Below are 16,797 nucleotides of genomic sequence, written 5' to 3'. Positions count from 1 at the left end.
AAAGAAAGAAAGCTTTCTTTCTTCTACTTCAACACGCAAACAAACTCTACTGCAATGTTTCTGTTTTGGGCTCCCCGTGTGCTCAGCAGGGAAATCCTTCCTGTCACATCACAGGACCTTGGTCCTGATCCTCAGGAAGTGTAATGGAGTTACCACCAGCCTACGTCAGGTGGGACCTCATTCCAGGAACAAGGCGAGAAGAGACCTGAGAGGAGGTAGCAGCCGTTCCTGGCTACGACCAGACGAACCTGAATAAAGGTCATTTCTGTTGCAAGGTATTTCAGTATTGCCAACACTTCACTTTCGATCCAAAATAACCATACAAGTTACCCAGGGAACCCACTCGATGTCTCAGAGCTCATCTTAATTTTTCCTCTGAGACAATTTCTGCCAACAATCGCTTTTAAGGCTGCACACCTGGGGCCTTGCACAGATGCTCTAACCAAGGCCAGGGAATTGCCTGGCCATTTATGAGCAATTGCCCGGCCATTTATGATCCCAGAGAGCCCCCTACAGAACAGGAGGAATTAGAACAGCACTTCAGAACTTGGGTTTCTGTCTTTTTCTTTATGAACTCAAAATTCTTCCACATCATTTAATTGGAACTTTTAAGATATTCTGTTAAAACTGGTAGAGATGGGTGTGATTGTACCCATTTTAAGAAAATAAACAGGAAGGCACAGAAAGTCTCATGACTCACTGGGAGAGCCCATGGTCAGCAAACAAGTCACGAGGGCATTCTGACCCCCAATCACAAGGTCACAGGATTATAGGATTAACCAGAGGACACACACAAGTGATCACTGTAGCTCCTGCCATCCTAGGATGTTATCAGTTTAGAGAGACAGGAAGCTCTGTTTCCTTTGCAAGCCAGACTGGAAGTGCCCACAGGAAATGTACACGGGTACCTCCTCCAACCAAATTTCTAATCCCAATGGTAGTTCATTTGCTCAGGCATGTCTCTGTCTCTTCTGCTTGTAAGAACCTCTAGAATACAGTGTCTTGCTATAGCTTTGCATAGCCCTATCCCTATAGCTTTGCATAGCCACTCACCCAGGTGTTTAGCAATCCTGGCTGTACATTCAAATCACGTGACACTTAGCCTCCCCCAGAGACTTTGATCTAATCGGTGGGGAGATGCCAGGGCATACGCAACCCTTTAGAGACTCACGAGATGATTGTTAATATGCAGCTAAACTTGAGTCCAACACCAGAGCTTTGGAAATGATGAGAACACAAAATATGTTTGGTAAGTTGAATTGGATGTTAAAGTTGATCCTGTGGGGCTTGGAAAGTGTGTGTGTGTGTGTGTGTGTGTGTGTGTGTGTGTGTGTGTGTGTAACATCTTACAGAAGCTGTGGCTAATCTAGTACCAAATTTAGGATTAAATGATATGGAAGAAATGTACCTAAATGTATCGCCTAGAATTTTCCTCTGGAAGTTGGTCCATTCTGGTTCAGATTAAAAAATGTGGGTCAACAGCCCCAGAAGTGTGGATTTGCCCTTCACTTAGGGTGCCCCTAAGCTAGAAAGCTATGACACTACTCTCAGAATTTAGGCTTAGCCTGAGGCAGGTGTAGAATCAACCAAGTCTTAAAAGGGATTGATTTGTGAAAGCCCTAAAAAACTTGGAATACATAGGTCTCATGAGTTGGTTCTTTGTTATTCTGAGCCTCTATACAGGTTTTTAAATCTGTGTGGCCTCCTGTGGATCCTTGATGTAACTAATAGTCCTCATGCGCCCTCACTGTGGAGGGCACAGTGGCAACCGCTTCATGGAGGAGCACGCCCGCTTCTAAATAGGGATGCTGGTAATACTCCTTAACGGTTTCCACTTGGCAAGTATGTTTCCCTGGGCAAGTAAAGTACTGTGATTTTTCCTCTTAAAACCTGGAAAAAAAATTGTGATAATGTTTTTCACCATAAAAGCTTGAAGGGGAGGGTTGTGATTAACAAGAAATTGGCAAATGGTTTTAAGTGCATCTTGTTATGAAAGATGCTATCAAAAACCTGATATTAAAATATCATTACCAGTTAACTCATCTACTGCAGATAATTCTGGGATTTCCTCAGGTACCTTGGGTGTAACACGTTGAAGAACTATTTAATATTTCTCATCAGTAATAATGTTATAATTACACAATTCCCTTCCTCTGTGGGTTCCTGCCTATTATTCTAACAACTAGAACTTGCTTCCCGGGAGAATCTTTGCAGTTAAAGAAAGAAAACGTGCCTTTGGACTCAGGAGTTAAAGTATGCTCCAATTTAACATTGTTTTAATTAATTTGCCTCCAGAAACTCGAAGTGACAGCTTTTATAATAGAAACATTTGCCAAATTCTTACCAAAACTCTTTCTACCATGTTTTCTCCAAACACGAAATCAGAACTGCAGCTTTGAAAAGAATACTTATCTTCCTTTGCTTGACATCTAAGGAAAAGAAATGAACATTTGTTCTTTGATATAGGGATAAAGGCACATTAGACCTTAGCACATGAAATAATCCTATGATTTAACAGATTTATATAAAGCATAAAAACATCTGCTAACTCTTGTTCATCTGCATCTGAGAAATGAAGGAAAAATTGAGGTCCTCCCAGGGATGATATTTAAAATATTTGGCAGCTGTGATAGCACTAGCTAAGACCAGTCCAAAAACATGTCATGCCCATCACTGTTTAGGCTGTGTGATCAACCGGCGGCTGGCCCAGATCTTATCTTCTTGCCTTTCCAGCACAGCCTCTCCGATCTCTCATTTCTTCTCACTCCTTCCCCAAGTGACTGATGCTTTCAGCCACCAGAGGTCTCCAGACCAAAAGCACAGCCAATCTATCTTGTTATACTTAAGTGTGCTTTTGTTTAATGTGGGTTTTTTCCTCCTAGAACTTTTTTGTTCTTGTCGTTAAAAGTGTTTTGCATGATGAGAAACTCAAAGATATGCTGCTTTTTATCTGTAGGTTGATGTGGTCTGGGATCCCCACTGCACCCTAGTGTGCACCATAGGTAAGTACTATGGTACCCACACAGGCCCTAATCATGTGAGTCTGGTTATGACTATGGCTCATTTTAATGCCTTCATTGCTGAGGACACCAGTAAATACTAACTTCCATTTTGACATTTACACTGCTTTCTTTGTTGTCTATCCAATGTATGTCAATAAATAAGGAATAACACTAAAGATAATGAGAGATGGTGGGGTGCGGGGAGGGGGACACCAGAGAACGGGGAGGCTGATCTAGCAGCCAGATAATTAATTCCTAACTAAATAAAAATTTAGCTGTATTTTCTTGAAATATTCTCACCTAAGTCAACAAAACAATAGAGATAACCTGATATTAATATGATAATCTTTAAATATTAGAGACATTTTGAAAAGCATTTTAAATTTGTGTCTTTTAGAAAATCTCAAATAGAAATCTTAGCAATTTGGGGCACCTGAGTGGATCAGTCAGTTAAGTGTCTGCTTTTGGCTCAGGTCATGATCCCAGGGTCCTGGGATCGAGTCCCACATCAGGCTCCCTACTGCTCAGTGGGGAGTCTGCTTCTCCCTCTCCATTTGCCTCTCCCCCAGCTCATGCTCTCTCTCTCAAATAAATAAATAAAATCTTAAAAAAAGAGAAATCTTAGCAATTTATCTGTCTAGTATCAGAAACCTATTTTCCATAAATGATGATAATGATAAAGCAAGAATAAAAGGGTATCCTTTCTGTTTCCTCATCATTAACTTACCCTACTGATGTAGCACCTAAACAATTCTGGTTGGTAGTCAACTGGACTGAAATTCTGGCACTTGGTAAATTTTCACTTGGCAAAGAGGAGTTCCCCTCAGAAATCTGAAAGAAAGGCAATTTATCAGAAGGTTCCTTTCAATCGCCTTACTGAAGGAGCATCAGATAAGGAAACATTAGTTACAGTTAAATGTATTGAAATATTACCCTAAGCATTTTGAGAACATTATCTCATTTACTCCTCACAACATCTCTATATAGGTTGTATGTCTATTACCCACATTTTATAGTTTACAGATGAGTAAACTGACCTAATGGGTTTAAATAACTTGGCCAGGCTTGGGCAACCAGGAATAGGGCTGACCTTAGAGCTAGGGTCTGTCTGACATCAGGGACTAGGGACTGTACCCTTTGCCATTATATTCAGAAATCCCACTTCCTTTTGGTACTTTTATGTTTTTGGAATTAATTCCCATTTCTAGCTTCACAAATATATCCTTCAGGATTATTTAATCCTGAAAACACCCTAAGAGCTTCACCAGCACGGCCACCAAATGTTAGAGGAAATCTCATTCATCTCTTCATCTAAAAATTTTTGACTGGTGACTTAATCAACTAGTTACTCTGTCTGCTGTATATGAAATGTTTATTACCTGATTAATGTATAAATGAAGGCGTGAGCAATTTTAGAACTGGAAGGAGCCCTAGAAATGATTGGATCTAGTATCTCCAATGTTTTAGGAACACCTCCCTTCCCCCAGCAGGGGTTTGCAAAGATGTTTCAAGGAGTTCATATCTTTAAAGGTAGATGGGGTCTGTTTCCAACTTCAATTTTATATCAATCAATAAAAATAATTTGGAGCATTTTCCCCTTTATAATAGAATTTGAGAGCTGAGAAATATGTATGAAGAGAATATATGTTGTTGGTTGCAAAGATCAAAGTGCATGTTCACGAGTCCATCACTCAGATGATTTATCTCTCAGTCCAAATGGTAGTTTTTGCTCTTATGTACTTAAGATGGTTTTTATTGGGCATATATTGTTTAAATTGTACATAATAAATGACCACTGATTGATGACAGTGAATGAAAATTGCTCTGATTTTATATACAAGTCATTAAGGAACATGAAAATAGCAGTTCTATGAAATTCACCTACAGTTAATTTTCACTAGATCTGTAAATTACATTATTTTGTCAGAGTTCTTACATTGCATTTTATATAGCATGTCTTTAAATCGTCAGAGGTCATTATTAGATAGAGAAAATTCAATAATGGACATATCCGGTTAAGTTGTTCACTAATAAAGTGCCATTCATATGTTTTATTTATTCAAGAAGAAATGCTTGCAAACAATTACCTGAAAATTTCTCTCATTCTTTATCATTTAGAAAGAAAATGCAAGAATAAATTCTATTTTTAAAATATAGAATGCAAGATTTCAATAAACCATGCCAAAGAAGAAATATTGATTTACTTTTTATATCATAATATGTAACAAAAAATTTAATATATAATTTATAGTACATCCTGTTCCAAAGTCACATGCAATATAACATTTTAGAAATTAGTCAACATATCATACTTTTTCTTACATACCCTAACACAAATTAAACAACATGCATCTCTTCTTAAATGGATAAAAGCAAGAATTTATGTAATGTAATGATGATTATTAGGTTGTATTTAAATGAAAACTTTTAATAATCTACTGATTTGAAATTTAAAACATGTTCTACTTAAAACTCATGCCATATTCCATGCAGAAATAATGAAATGATTTTTAAAATTCACAGTGAGTCTCACGAGATCATATCTCACAAAGAAAAAGGTTTGGAATTACAAAAATGTTGTCAAATGCTGACCAAGTTCAACTCTCTCACTTCACTGATAAAAAGAGAAGATTGGGTGCTTTGACCAAGAATGTAAACATAAGTTAGTTAGGGGCAGAGGTAGGATTAGTACTGATCTGATTCTTTTTTCATTGCATTGATGAAATGACTGGCATCTTAATTTCCATGTGTCCCTGTCTTTGTGTTCAGTATTGAAAAACAAAACAAAACAAAACAGGTGACCAAGCCTCAACAGTTCAGCTGGAAACAAATGAAGAATGGAATGACTCTGAAATCCTGGGTGCCATTCCTCTCAAGTATTGGCTTATGGAAGACACAGCAACAGAATATCCCCAAACCCATATCTGCATGACTTGAGCAAAATGACAATCTCCCTAAAAAGGCCCACAGTGAGGGACTCAGCCACCCACAACCACTGGAAGGGACACTATTTCTCTGTCTTCAGAAGCTTCCCCAGTCCTCCCAATTCCCAACTCTGTGTGGGTAATTCCCTGCTGCCGTTGTCCATGAAGACGGATCTGGATGCATTCCCGGTGTGAGCTAAACTGGCAAAGCCACACTGGGATGTTGACCAGCTGCGGATGCAGAAAACGCCTGTTCCTTTTTTGATTCGTGGCTCCTGGTCCTGGCCACCTCATTGCTCCCCCTGTTCTCATAAGGAGTCAGTGCCCTGGAACAAGACCCCAGGAGTTTCTACCATAAGGGACTCAACTTTACAGCTAGGAGAGACCACAAAACTAGTTTCTAGGAACACTTTCCATTTCAAGAGGACAACTTTAATAAGGTCACCGAGGGCTGCTTCCTATCTATCGTCTGGGTGTTTCTCCAGCCTGGCAGCTGCTTTAGCAACAGAACTAAAGTCAGGCAGCCCCTAACGCTGAACGTAAGGCCCAGAACAGTCTACTAAATGAAAGATGGAGACTTGATGTCAATCCCACTATAGGAGATTTTCTTACCTTATTTTTTGTTTTTTCCTTAGTCTTGCAGGATTCCAAGGTATTGTGTCCAAATGTTTTTCTTAGTTTTTCACACCTTTGAGCTTGAGGTGGTTGCAAAACAGCAGGTCTTAGGACATGTTCAGAGTGTTTCACAGGACCTTAAAAGAACAGAATTAAGGAGTCACTATATCTTTAGTGACATACTTCTTCCTCCAGATTTTTGACTAATTTAACGTCTATTTTCTAAAGTCATCATTAAGTGAGGGATTAATGTTGACCGATCAACGTCAAAATAGCCAGTGAATTGCTTAGTGCTTACTTCAGACCTAGCTTTTACCCACTACCTATGCATCTTGACCCTGGGACTTGGCTTACCAAATTTGTTTTTTCACGTTTTGTCACTTGACCCTACCTCCAGATCCCAACACACACACAACGAATTAAACTATAAATAGTAAAATGTAAAATTTCAGAGGTTCTTATAATAAACTACATACCTTGTTCTGTACTGTTCATATCCACATTCTTTTGCACAAGAGTTGATGTCATAAAAACATTGTTTTTTTTCACTGTGAGAAAAAATATTTAGTGCGTTTTAAATCAGTCAGTTTCTAGGAATTCGGGTTTTAACAGTCCTGTACTAAATTCACCAGTAGATGTCGCTGTTGGCACTAATAACCGTAGGCAGTGAGCTGAGAAGGCAGTCCGCTAGAAATGGGTGATGGCAGGGAGTTCTACCACAAATGTCTGCTGACTTTCAGAAATATAAATGAAAATTGGTCCACTAATGGAACAGGCACTCTTCTTTAGAACCATGAAAATGATTACTGAAATGAGTACGTATTATAAAATCTAATGGTAGTGAGCCCTCTGTATTAATATATATATATATATATTTTTTTTTAAAGATTTTATTTATTTGACAGAGAGAGAGATCACAAGTAGGTAGAGAGGCAGGCACAGAGAGTGGGGGGAAGTAGGCTCCCCGCTGAGCAGAGAGCTCGACGCAGGGCTCTATCCCAGGACCCGGAGACCATGACCAGAGCCAAAGGCAGAGGCCCAACCCACTGAGCCACCCAGACGCCCCTTAATATGTATTTCTTATAAAATTTTATGAAACTAATAGTAAATTCTTCCACTTTCCCCACTCTAGTGATACCGAGAGAGAGATGACTGTTATGCTAGGGGATTTTTCTATGAAGTGTGTTGGTGACATAAGACTAAGGATGGTGGTTTCAATATAGGACTATTATACATTTCAAAGTGATCACCTCCCTCTTGGTTGCAAATTGCAGAAACAGCAACCTTTGAGGATTTGATTAGTGGAAATGAGAAAAGAATAAGAACTGCTTCATCTAAGTATTAAAAATACTACAGGGGCACCTGGGTGGCTCAGTGAGTTAAGCCTCTGCCTTCGGCTCAGGTCATGGTCTCAGGGTCCTGGGATCGAACCCCGCACCCCGCTCTCTGCTCAGCAGGGAGCCCACTTCCCCTTCCTCTCTCTGCCTGCCTCTCTGCCTACTTGTGATCTCTCCCTCTGTGTCAAATAAATAAGTAATGTCTTTATTTTTAAAAAAAAACTACAAAGTTTGGGGTAGAATCACTTCTCTAATTCAAAGTTCAATTAAATGCTTTATGATCTTTATTATTAAAAACCAGCAACAAATGGGCCATATCAAATTGTACTATTTTTCTCCATTCCAATACCACCAACATTCTGCACAACATAAAATGGAATGGTACTTACTGATATCAATGTTCCTTTAATCTTCTTGTATGTGTATGCCTTATTTAAAATAATAATGAATCAAAACAGTTACTTAGATAACTTACATTCATCCCTTCACTTTATGCACAAATACAATAAAACAAATTCTCTAGGATTAGGACCCCTATTTCTTTTAATGTCTGTAACTTGTCAGTCAGGTTTAAAGGGGGTCTACTGAGCTTGAAAATATTTCTTCTGTATCTGAAAGGTATCTGATGTATATTTTGCTCAGTCATGTTTGGAATTATTAATAAGAATATAAATTCATTAGTTTGAAAACCCTATGGCTCCCATGTAGAAAGGGATCATTTAGAAGGAAGTGAATAGTTTGTATTTTTTATTTCTTAGTGGCAAGCTTAACCTGGAAAAGGCAGCTGGTTGTTCAGTAGAAACAAAAACAAAAAGAATATAAAATTGTAATTTTAATGTAATGTTCCAACCATTTCAAATATTTTATGACAAGATAGATTTCATTAGCAAAACACTCTAAATGTCAAATTAAAAGAAGTAATGTTTTAGTGAGAAGGTTAAGTAATCATATTCTAAAAATATAAATCAGGGCGCCTGGGTGGCTCAGTGGGTTAAAGCCTCTGCCTTCGGCTCAGGTCATGATCTCAGGGTCCTGGGATCGAGCCCCGCGTCAGGCTCTCTCTTCAGCAGGGAGCCTGCTTCCTCCTCTCTCTCTGCCTGCCTCTCCACCTACTTGTGATCTCTGTCTGTCAAATAAATAAATAAAATCTTTGAAAAAAAAAATTTCCCACAGGAGTTAAAAATATAAATGAAAATAAAAGGAATCATATTCTCAACCTTAGAATAGTCACCTAAAGCGTAAATTTTAGAATAAGAATTTAAAGTTTAGCTGTATATTTTGAGCACTGTATATATTATAAACTGTACAGATGAGTATTAATGAATAAAATAAAGTTATAGAGCTGCCTTATATAACATTTTGCTATCATAAACATAAATTTCTTAAAAGCATCATCAAACTCAAAATTTCTGCCAAAATTAGATACACTGTCTGGATTCGTGGAATTGGAATTCATAAGGCATTCTACTAATCATAATTTGCTAAGGCCTGCATTTTATTTGCCACTAAAATGCCAGCATTTTATAGTAGCTGAGTAAGAAAGCTCACCATTAGTACCATCAATGAGAATGGATTTTGAAAAGTCAGAGTGTCAAGCTCAAGGTTCTAGAAGCTGTTTATTACCTGGCCCAGAAGGGGGGAAGGTCAGGAGGTTGGTGAAGGATGATGATCTCATTCGATTCTGGGACAAGGTGGGTGCTAGAAGCAAATTGCAAACTGAAGTCAGTGAGGAAGTAGGTTTTTGTGTTTCTTTTGATTTGGACTTTTGCTCTTTCTAAAATTGCTATATCACTAATTTAGAAAAGGTTTTTGTATTATTTTTTTAAAGATTTTATTTATTCATTTGACAGACAGTGATCACAGAGATCACAAGTAGGCAGAGAGGCAGGCAGAGAGAGGGAAGCAGGCTCCCTGCTAAGCAGAGAGCCTGACACGGGGCTCAATCCCAGGACCCTGAGATCATGACCTGAGCCAAAAGCAGAGGCTTTAACCCACTGAGCCACCCAGGCGCCCCAGTTTTTGTATTTTTAATCAATAGAAATAAAATATGCCTGTCATGAGAATTATAAATTAATTTCTATTCAATTCAATAAATACTGGAGTGCTCCCCATGTATAAGACACTCTATCAGGCATGAAGACGACCTCAAGGAAGGCGCAGTGGAGGAGACAGACATACACAGAGATAGCTGTCTTACAAGGCAGAGAGGGCAATGCGGTCATGTATAAAAGGAATCACGGAGTGCTTAGAGTATAGAAGAGAGGCAAACTGAGTTACTGGTTTATTCAGAACAGGGTATGTGATGAAGTTCTTAAAGTGTTCTTTTCAAGGCAGACATCTATTTGTTTAAGTAGATGGTAACTTAGGGAGAAATGTCAGTTTCCCCTAATTACAAAGTTAATGCATACTCAATGCGGACACTCTGGAAACATGACAGAGTGCAGAGTGGGTGGGAAACCCCAAATTGCCTGTAACCCCCCTACCTAATATAACCATTGCTGACATTATGGCTGATGTCCTTTCCATCTTCCATCCCATGTTGACAAATCGAATTTTTACATAGTGACTCACTGTACAACCCATCTTATAGATTGCTACTTTTATCCAGTAATTTATTATAAACGCTCTCCAATGGGTAGACTTTTAAACATTTCCCTTTGAAAAGTTTCTCACTAATTTCACACTCAGAGGAAACATAACAGTGACCAGCCAACAGTCAGGTCTATACCTACCTCCTTGGTACTGAGGATCTGTCGTATGCAAAGTAAAAGATGAAGACCGTGCACGCTTTCTTAGAAAACCATTGCATTCTGCAAGAAATTCAACAGGACGGGTAAAATTGCCAGCAATAACAAATTATCCTCAACCAAGATGGGGAAGGATAAATAGAATGATCTTTTGCCTACATAGATCATCACCTGCTAACATGTTAAGTCCTGAAGCCCAAGTTTAAACACTGGGGTTAATAGCTTGGTGATTTTAAAGTGATAGGCATCTCATCCTCCTAAGAAATTCTTAGAAACAAGTGGCTTCGGCAAGAACCTGCACGTGACTTTTGAGATTGTGTAGGGAGTGTCTTTGGTTGGTGGAGACCCAGGCACTGGAGAAACAAGGAATCTTAGGCATTGCTAACGTCAGTGTTCCTACATGTCATCTTTCGAAACAAAAGCCAGTTTATTTGGTGTTTAAACACCAGCAGAACCATGAAGTTTTCCCCAGTTCTTGCCACATGCCAAAAGACTTGTGCCTGCTTCTTTTCTTTGTCCGAAGACAGGTTGAAATATAGGACGTAAGTCATTACCATGCTCGGCTGCTTCATATGTGTCTTCTGCTGGTCTCTGGAAAGAAACAAAGTTGCCAATGAGAGCTGAGTGTTTGCTGCATCAGAATTCGACCCTGTCACTTTAGAAGAGAATTCTCAAAAGCCACGTCTATTCAGCTAGGTCAGGGCAAACCCACTCACCTTTGCTCCTTTACTCGCTAGGCATATTTTCAAGACAAAACAAAGTCTTAGTGGAGCGGTTTTGTATTTCAGTGACTGCAGAATCCCTTGTCAGAACTTGTTTAAAAGGAAGATTTGAAACACCAGCTCTCAAGATCTGAGCTGTAGGCCTGGGGTGGGGCCCAGGAAACTGACTTTTCGACCAGGGCTTGGGGGTTGAGCGTCTCTTCTTCTTTTCTTTTTTTCCAAGATCATCTTTAAATATTTTATGTATTTATTTGACAGAAATCACAAGTAGGCAGAGAGGCAGGCAGAGAGAGAGGGGGAAGCAGGCTCGATGCGGGGCTTGATCCCAGAACCCTGAGATCATGACCTGAGCTGAAGGCAGAGGTTTTAACCCACTGAGCCACCCAGGCGCCCCTGAGCGTCTCTTTAGTGAGTTTGTGGGTAGTAGGGTAAATGACTTGGATAAGCAGGAACGAATAACAGGAAAATATTAATTGAGCTAAAGTGGGAAAGCTACTAATCTTACCGTTGGTCTTTCAAAGCAGGTGGTTTCAGTATGATGCAGACAGGGACCTTAAGATCCCTTTTAAATCAAACATCACAGTTTAGAACTTATTTTGTACCCAGTTTTAGGCGAGGTCAGTGGAGACCCATGAGGAATTTCGACCCTGCTAACCTCTCTCAGTCCCGCCCCTTTCCAAGTCCCTCCAAAAAACCCTATAATTTTGGTAAAGATGGTATGTTATTCATAGCTTCAAGACAAGGCAGGCCTCTGGCCTCCCATTTAGGCCAAACTGCTGCCAGTAAAAACCTACTGTATAAATATTCTAGAGGCTCGGCTCTGCTAAGTGAGGAGCAAGAGGATAAACTCAGGCAACCATGATACCATTCAGCGTCTCTGGCTTCTTGAAACATCATTTTGTCAAAGTCAAAGAAAATTAGCTTGATCTTACCTTAAAAGTGTGTTCTCTCTTTGCAAAAACGAATACTGGTTGAGCAATGATAGATTTTTCTGTAAAAGAAAAAGAACAGACACAAAGTCAAATTATATTTGGACAAATTTAACATCACCTAAGGATGTTTGAAGATTTTTGTTGTTTCATTCTGTATTTTTCCTGCCTTTGGGTAGAATCCAAACTGTCTTTACATGGACACTATAACTTGCATACTTACAAATGATTTTAACAGTTAATTACAGAAATAAATACTCGGGGAAAGCGATAATAATGTGTTTCCATAAAGAGTGAGATCATCCCATTAAAAGAACACACTTTAAGTGTTTAAAGAAAACAAAGTGTAATTTCCTGCAATCAGAATATCATTAGGACATCGTGATTAACATCTTTGCTTTTAGAATGAAAAAAATGCAAGGAGTGAAAAATCTCATCTAAAAATAGTTCTTCTAGGGCCACCTGGGTGGTGCCATGGGTTAAAGCCTCTGCCTTCGGCTCAGGTCATGATCCCAGGGTCCTGGGATTGAGCCCCGCATCAGGCTCTCTGCTCAGTAGGGAGCCTGCTTCCCCCTCTCTCTCTGCCTGCCTCTCTGCCTACTTGTGATCTGTCTGTCAAGTAAATAAATAAAATCTTAAAAAAAAATAGTTCTTCTACTTGGGTTGGATCTCAAGGTAAAAATGGTATAGATATATTGCATTTCATCCTTAGAATGACCCAGAAATAATCTATACTTCCTTGATTGGAGTAGTCATATACTAAGCTGTGTTTTCAATATTTAGATTAAGAATCAGTCTTAGTCTTTTGTCCTCAGCCTGGCTGACCTTATTAATCTTTTATATTTTCTTACCTTAGGTAAGACAATAGAGAGAAACTCATTTACTATAGGGTGTAAATGAGTGATAACAACTTTAAATATCAGGAGTCCAGAATTCTAAGGGAAAATGACATGCTTGTTAAAAGCCTGGGCCCTGAAGTTAGGCACATGTAGCACTAATACTTGGGGAAATAATATGTTTGTATTTTAGTTTCTTCATCTGAAAACAAAATGAAGATTATAACCATAGTTACCTCACAGAGTTTATGGGACAATTAAATGGATTTTTGGAGGTAAGTACTCAGATTTTTACAAGACAAAAATAAAAAAGAGAAAATATCTTTAAAGAAAGAATGTTAAACATGTGGCATGCCACCAATCCCCATTCCAAAACTCTTAGCTGACATTGCCAGTTTATGACAACTCTCTTTCTTCCTTTCCATTTTTCTTCCTGTCTTTCTTTCCGTCTTTCTTTCTTTCTCTTTCCTTCTTTCTTAAATTGAAGTATAAGTGACAACACTTTCTTAATGAGCCCAAATATGATCTTAGAATTTTCTCATTACAGGTTTCCAGCAGCCATTACCAATATATTGTCCTGGAATACAAGCCAAGATAATTTGCCCTCCCTAGGCTGAATAAATAAAACTCTCAATGAAGAGTTTCAAGGAACTATCGGACAACTACTTTTTTTCTTTATATCCTAGGAAGGGGTCTTCAAGTTCCCCATAATCTAATCCCATAAGAGTGTCAAAACTCTGCCAGACCACCCTTGCCAAGCTCCTGGGCCCTGTGATCGTGGGTACCTTCTTTCAGTCCAGTGAGGTAAACTGTTCACTTTTTCATGCAAGCGCTTACCACACTGGCTGCCCTTGGAGCCAAGCGAGCCCCAGCAGAAAGCGCACAAGAACGTACTGCCGTTCCCATCCATACTAAACGACTCAGTGCTCTGTTCCTTCTCGAACAGGCTCCTCTTCCAGCAATTACATTAGATTTAAGAAATGAGAACTCTAGTGACTTTGAAAGAAAATAGTCTTTGTGAATGTTCCGGGGAATACTTATGAATTAGAATTATAAATTAGCCTCTTCGAAACTGGCCTTAGGGTAGTTCTGCCTAAAATAGCATGACAAGCCCTAACCCTAGACAATGGACATGCTGACTTTTCCTTGATCAAAACATGCAGCTAAACACAGGCAAAAGCAATCTTCTGGGTAGCATTATGTGTTCTTTGCAGCTTGGAGGACCTATGATAGAGTAAGTACATCACTGTTGTTCATTAATTCAATGAATATTTATTAAGCATCTTTTTTGTGCCAGCCATTGTGCTAGGACAGGGGTATACACCATCTGATTGAAGGTACAGTAGCCTCAGCCTAACTACTTTCTCCCCCTGACACTGCGTGGCACAGTGGTTGGAAAGCAGAGACTCTCCTCATCCCCTCCTCCATCTGGAATCTCCCAAACAACTCTTTTGGCTCCAAAGACAACGCCAAAAGTAAGCATTTTTCAAGCCATCAGATCCGTAACAGTTTCCTTACCTGACCAGTAGGAAAATTTCAAAATAAAAGCAAGGTTCTTATGACTATATATATATATATATATATATATATATATGATTTTATTTATTTATTTGACAGAAAGAGATCACAAGTAGGCAGAGAGGCAGGCAGAGAGTGAGAGGGAAGCAGGCTCCCTGCTGAGCAGAGAGCCCAGTGTGGGGCTTGATCCCAGAATCCCAAGATCATGACCTGAGCCGAAGGCAGAGGCTTTAACCCACTGAGCCACCCAGGCACCCCTGATTTTATATTTTTAAATTTATCCTCTTTTCTTTCTGATGTAGTCATTGATCAACCCATTTATTCAAAAAATGTGTTTTGAGGATTGACTGTGTACAAGACACCTTGCAAGGCAAGAGAGAGAGGACGAGTGGTACAAGATGAGGCTGAAAACGAGTGAACATAAACTTCTTTTTCTCCTCTTCTAATAAGTATCACAGTTTCCCCCTCCCCCAATTTTAGGTGGGTTGCAAGGCCTTGTCCCTGCCCTTACTTCTGTATGTTTAACCGACAGTCTCTGACAAACCTGCTTCATCTAGGAAAGCAACTGGAGGATTTTCTCAATGAATCATCCCAGAGAGGGAGGTTCAAAAGGATCTGTGTAGCCAAAAGCAGTTGCAGAGGAGGAGGAAGACCCTGAACAGGGAGTACCATTGACTCAGAGCAGCGGGAGTGGGGTGGGCTCCGCTAGGGGCCCCAAGTTTCTGCTACACAGTTTCTCCCACACAGGGTCCTGCAGACCGCCTCTCTGCTGCATTGGTAGTTCAGGAAAAGTGAAAACTGAGTCGTCCACACTGGATAGAACCAGGCTACTCTAGCCAGGGCCAGAGAGGTTATGGAAACAGTGTTGGCAGGAAAGAGAGTGGCAACAGCCCCCCTGAAGAGGGGCTGGCTCTGCCAAATGGGTCACTTCTTAATTGCTACCAGGACTGGAATTATCCACTTGGGCCGAGGCCCTGGCGAGTCCTGCATTTTCTTCTCCCCTTCTTCCTGGACCTATCCACATGTCTGCCACATCCTCTTCTCTAATTTCTTCTTGTGCACTCTTATCCCAGGCTCCAATACTGTTCTTTATGCCCCTGCCTCTTTTACTTGTGTCCAGCTCTGGGACTGGTCAAAGCATGGATTTTGGAGCTGTGAAGTTTAATGGTCCTAGAGCTGTTCTGTTTTTTGTTTTGTTTTGTTTTGTTTTTTTATTACTCTAAGCCTCAGCTTTATCACCTCTCTCCGTATGTATTTTGAAAAGGTTGTCATGAGGACTGAAGCAATGTATGCATATGGAGGAACTGGTACAGCTTCCTCTTCAAACCTGTTTGGAACAAAGCAGAACCTCATCCATCATCGATCCATCTACCTGTCTATCCATCCATTCTCCATATACGCACACATCTCTCCATCTATCCAGATATTTGCAGTATCTTCCATATCTACCAATCGATCTATCCACCCATCCATAAACATATAGCAATATATCAGACTACAGTTTGCACAGAAGACATTCACTAAAAGTCAGATTCCCTGCCCTCCTTCTCCTCTGCCATCCAATGTTACATGCAGGAACCCTATGACTCTTGTTAGTCTCGGGAAACATCTCATTGTTCCTCAAGGGTCTTTCTCTTTTCTTTCACTCATTACCTTATCCTTACCTTATTTCCTTACCTTATATCCTTATCCTTACCTTACCTTATTTCTTCTCCCTTCTCCTCATTGAGCTCCTATATTTCTTCTTTTACTCTCAGGAAGTTCCTGAATTCAGGCTGTGGCCCATACATAGTTTTAGAGATTGTTGGTCCTCGATGTGGGGTCCAGATCGACCAGTAGCATTATAGGGTGGTTATTAGAAATGCAGACTCTCAGACCCCACCCCAGACCTACAGAATGAGCATTTGGATTTGACACTATCCCCAGGTGATGTATATATATTTTTAAGAAGCAGTCCTCTAGACTACTCCCGGTTTCTTTCATCCGAGACCAAATTTATGAACATGGCAGTAGGGACTCATGGAGTCAATGATTAAACCTCCAGATGTTCTGAGTAACCTGACAGTTAATGAGAAAATGATTATTACTCAAACCACGTACTACGATTGTTATGACTCAATGTCGGGTGAAGTCAAGGGCTACTCTGAAGACTTAACTAGAAATCCCG

At 39.8% G+C, this 16,797-nt stretch overlaps 1 protein-coding gene across 2 annotated transcripts in view; it reads right to left on the bottom strand.

Annotated features, from left to right (window-relative positions):
- Window positions 1-16,797, bottom strand: part of RANBP3L (RAN binding protein 3 like) — a 45,913-nt gene that overhangs the window by 10,473 nt on the left and 18,643 nt on the right. The window contains exons 2-9 of one of the 2 annotated variants that reach the window (XM_080803949.1): window positions 12,280-12,338; window positions 11,180-11,216; window positions 10,611-10,688; window positions 9,502-9,576; window positions 7,018-7,089; window positions 6,539-6,678; window positions 3,730-3,833; window positions 2,345-2,429 (exon numbers count right to left, since the gene is read on the bottom strand). In XM_080803949.1, coding sequence (XP_080660075.1) covers window positions 2,345-2,429; window positions 3,730-3,833; window positions 6,539-6,678; window positions 7,018-7,089; window positions 9,502-9,576; window positions 10,611-10,688; window positions 11,180-11,216; window positions 12,280-12,338 — 650 coding nt within the window. The remainder of the gene's footprint in view (window positions 1-2,344; window positions 2,430-3,729; window positions 3,834-6,538; window positions 6,679-7,017; window positions 7,090-9,501; window positions 9,577-10,610; window positions 10,689-11,179; window positions 11,217-12,279; window positions 12,339-16,797) is intronic. The other variant, XM_080803950.1, reaches the window with a different exon arrangement.

Source organism: Martes martes (genome assembly GCF_963455335.1).
Source record: "Martes martes genome assembly, chromosome: 5".
NCBI classification, from domain to species: domain Eukaryota; kingdom Metazoa; phylum Chordata; class Mammalia; order Carnivora; family Mustelidae; genus Martes; species Martes martes.
This window is presented reverse-complemented; position numbering and strand designations above follow the sequence as displayed.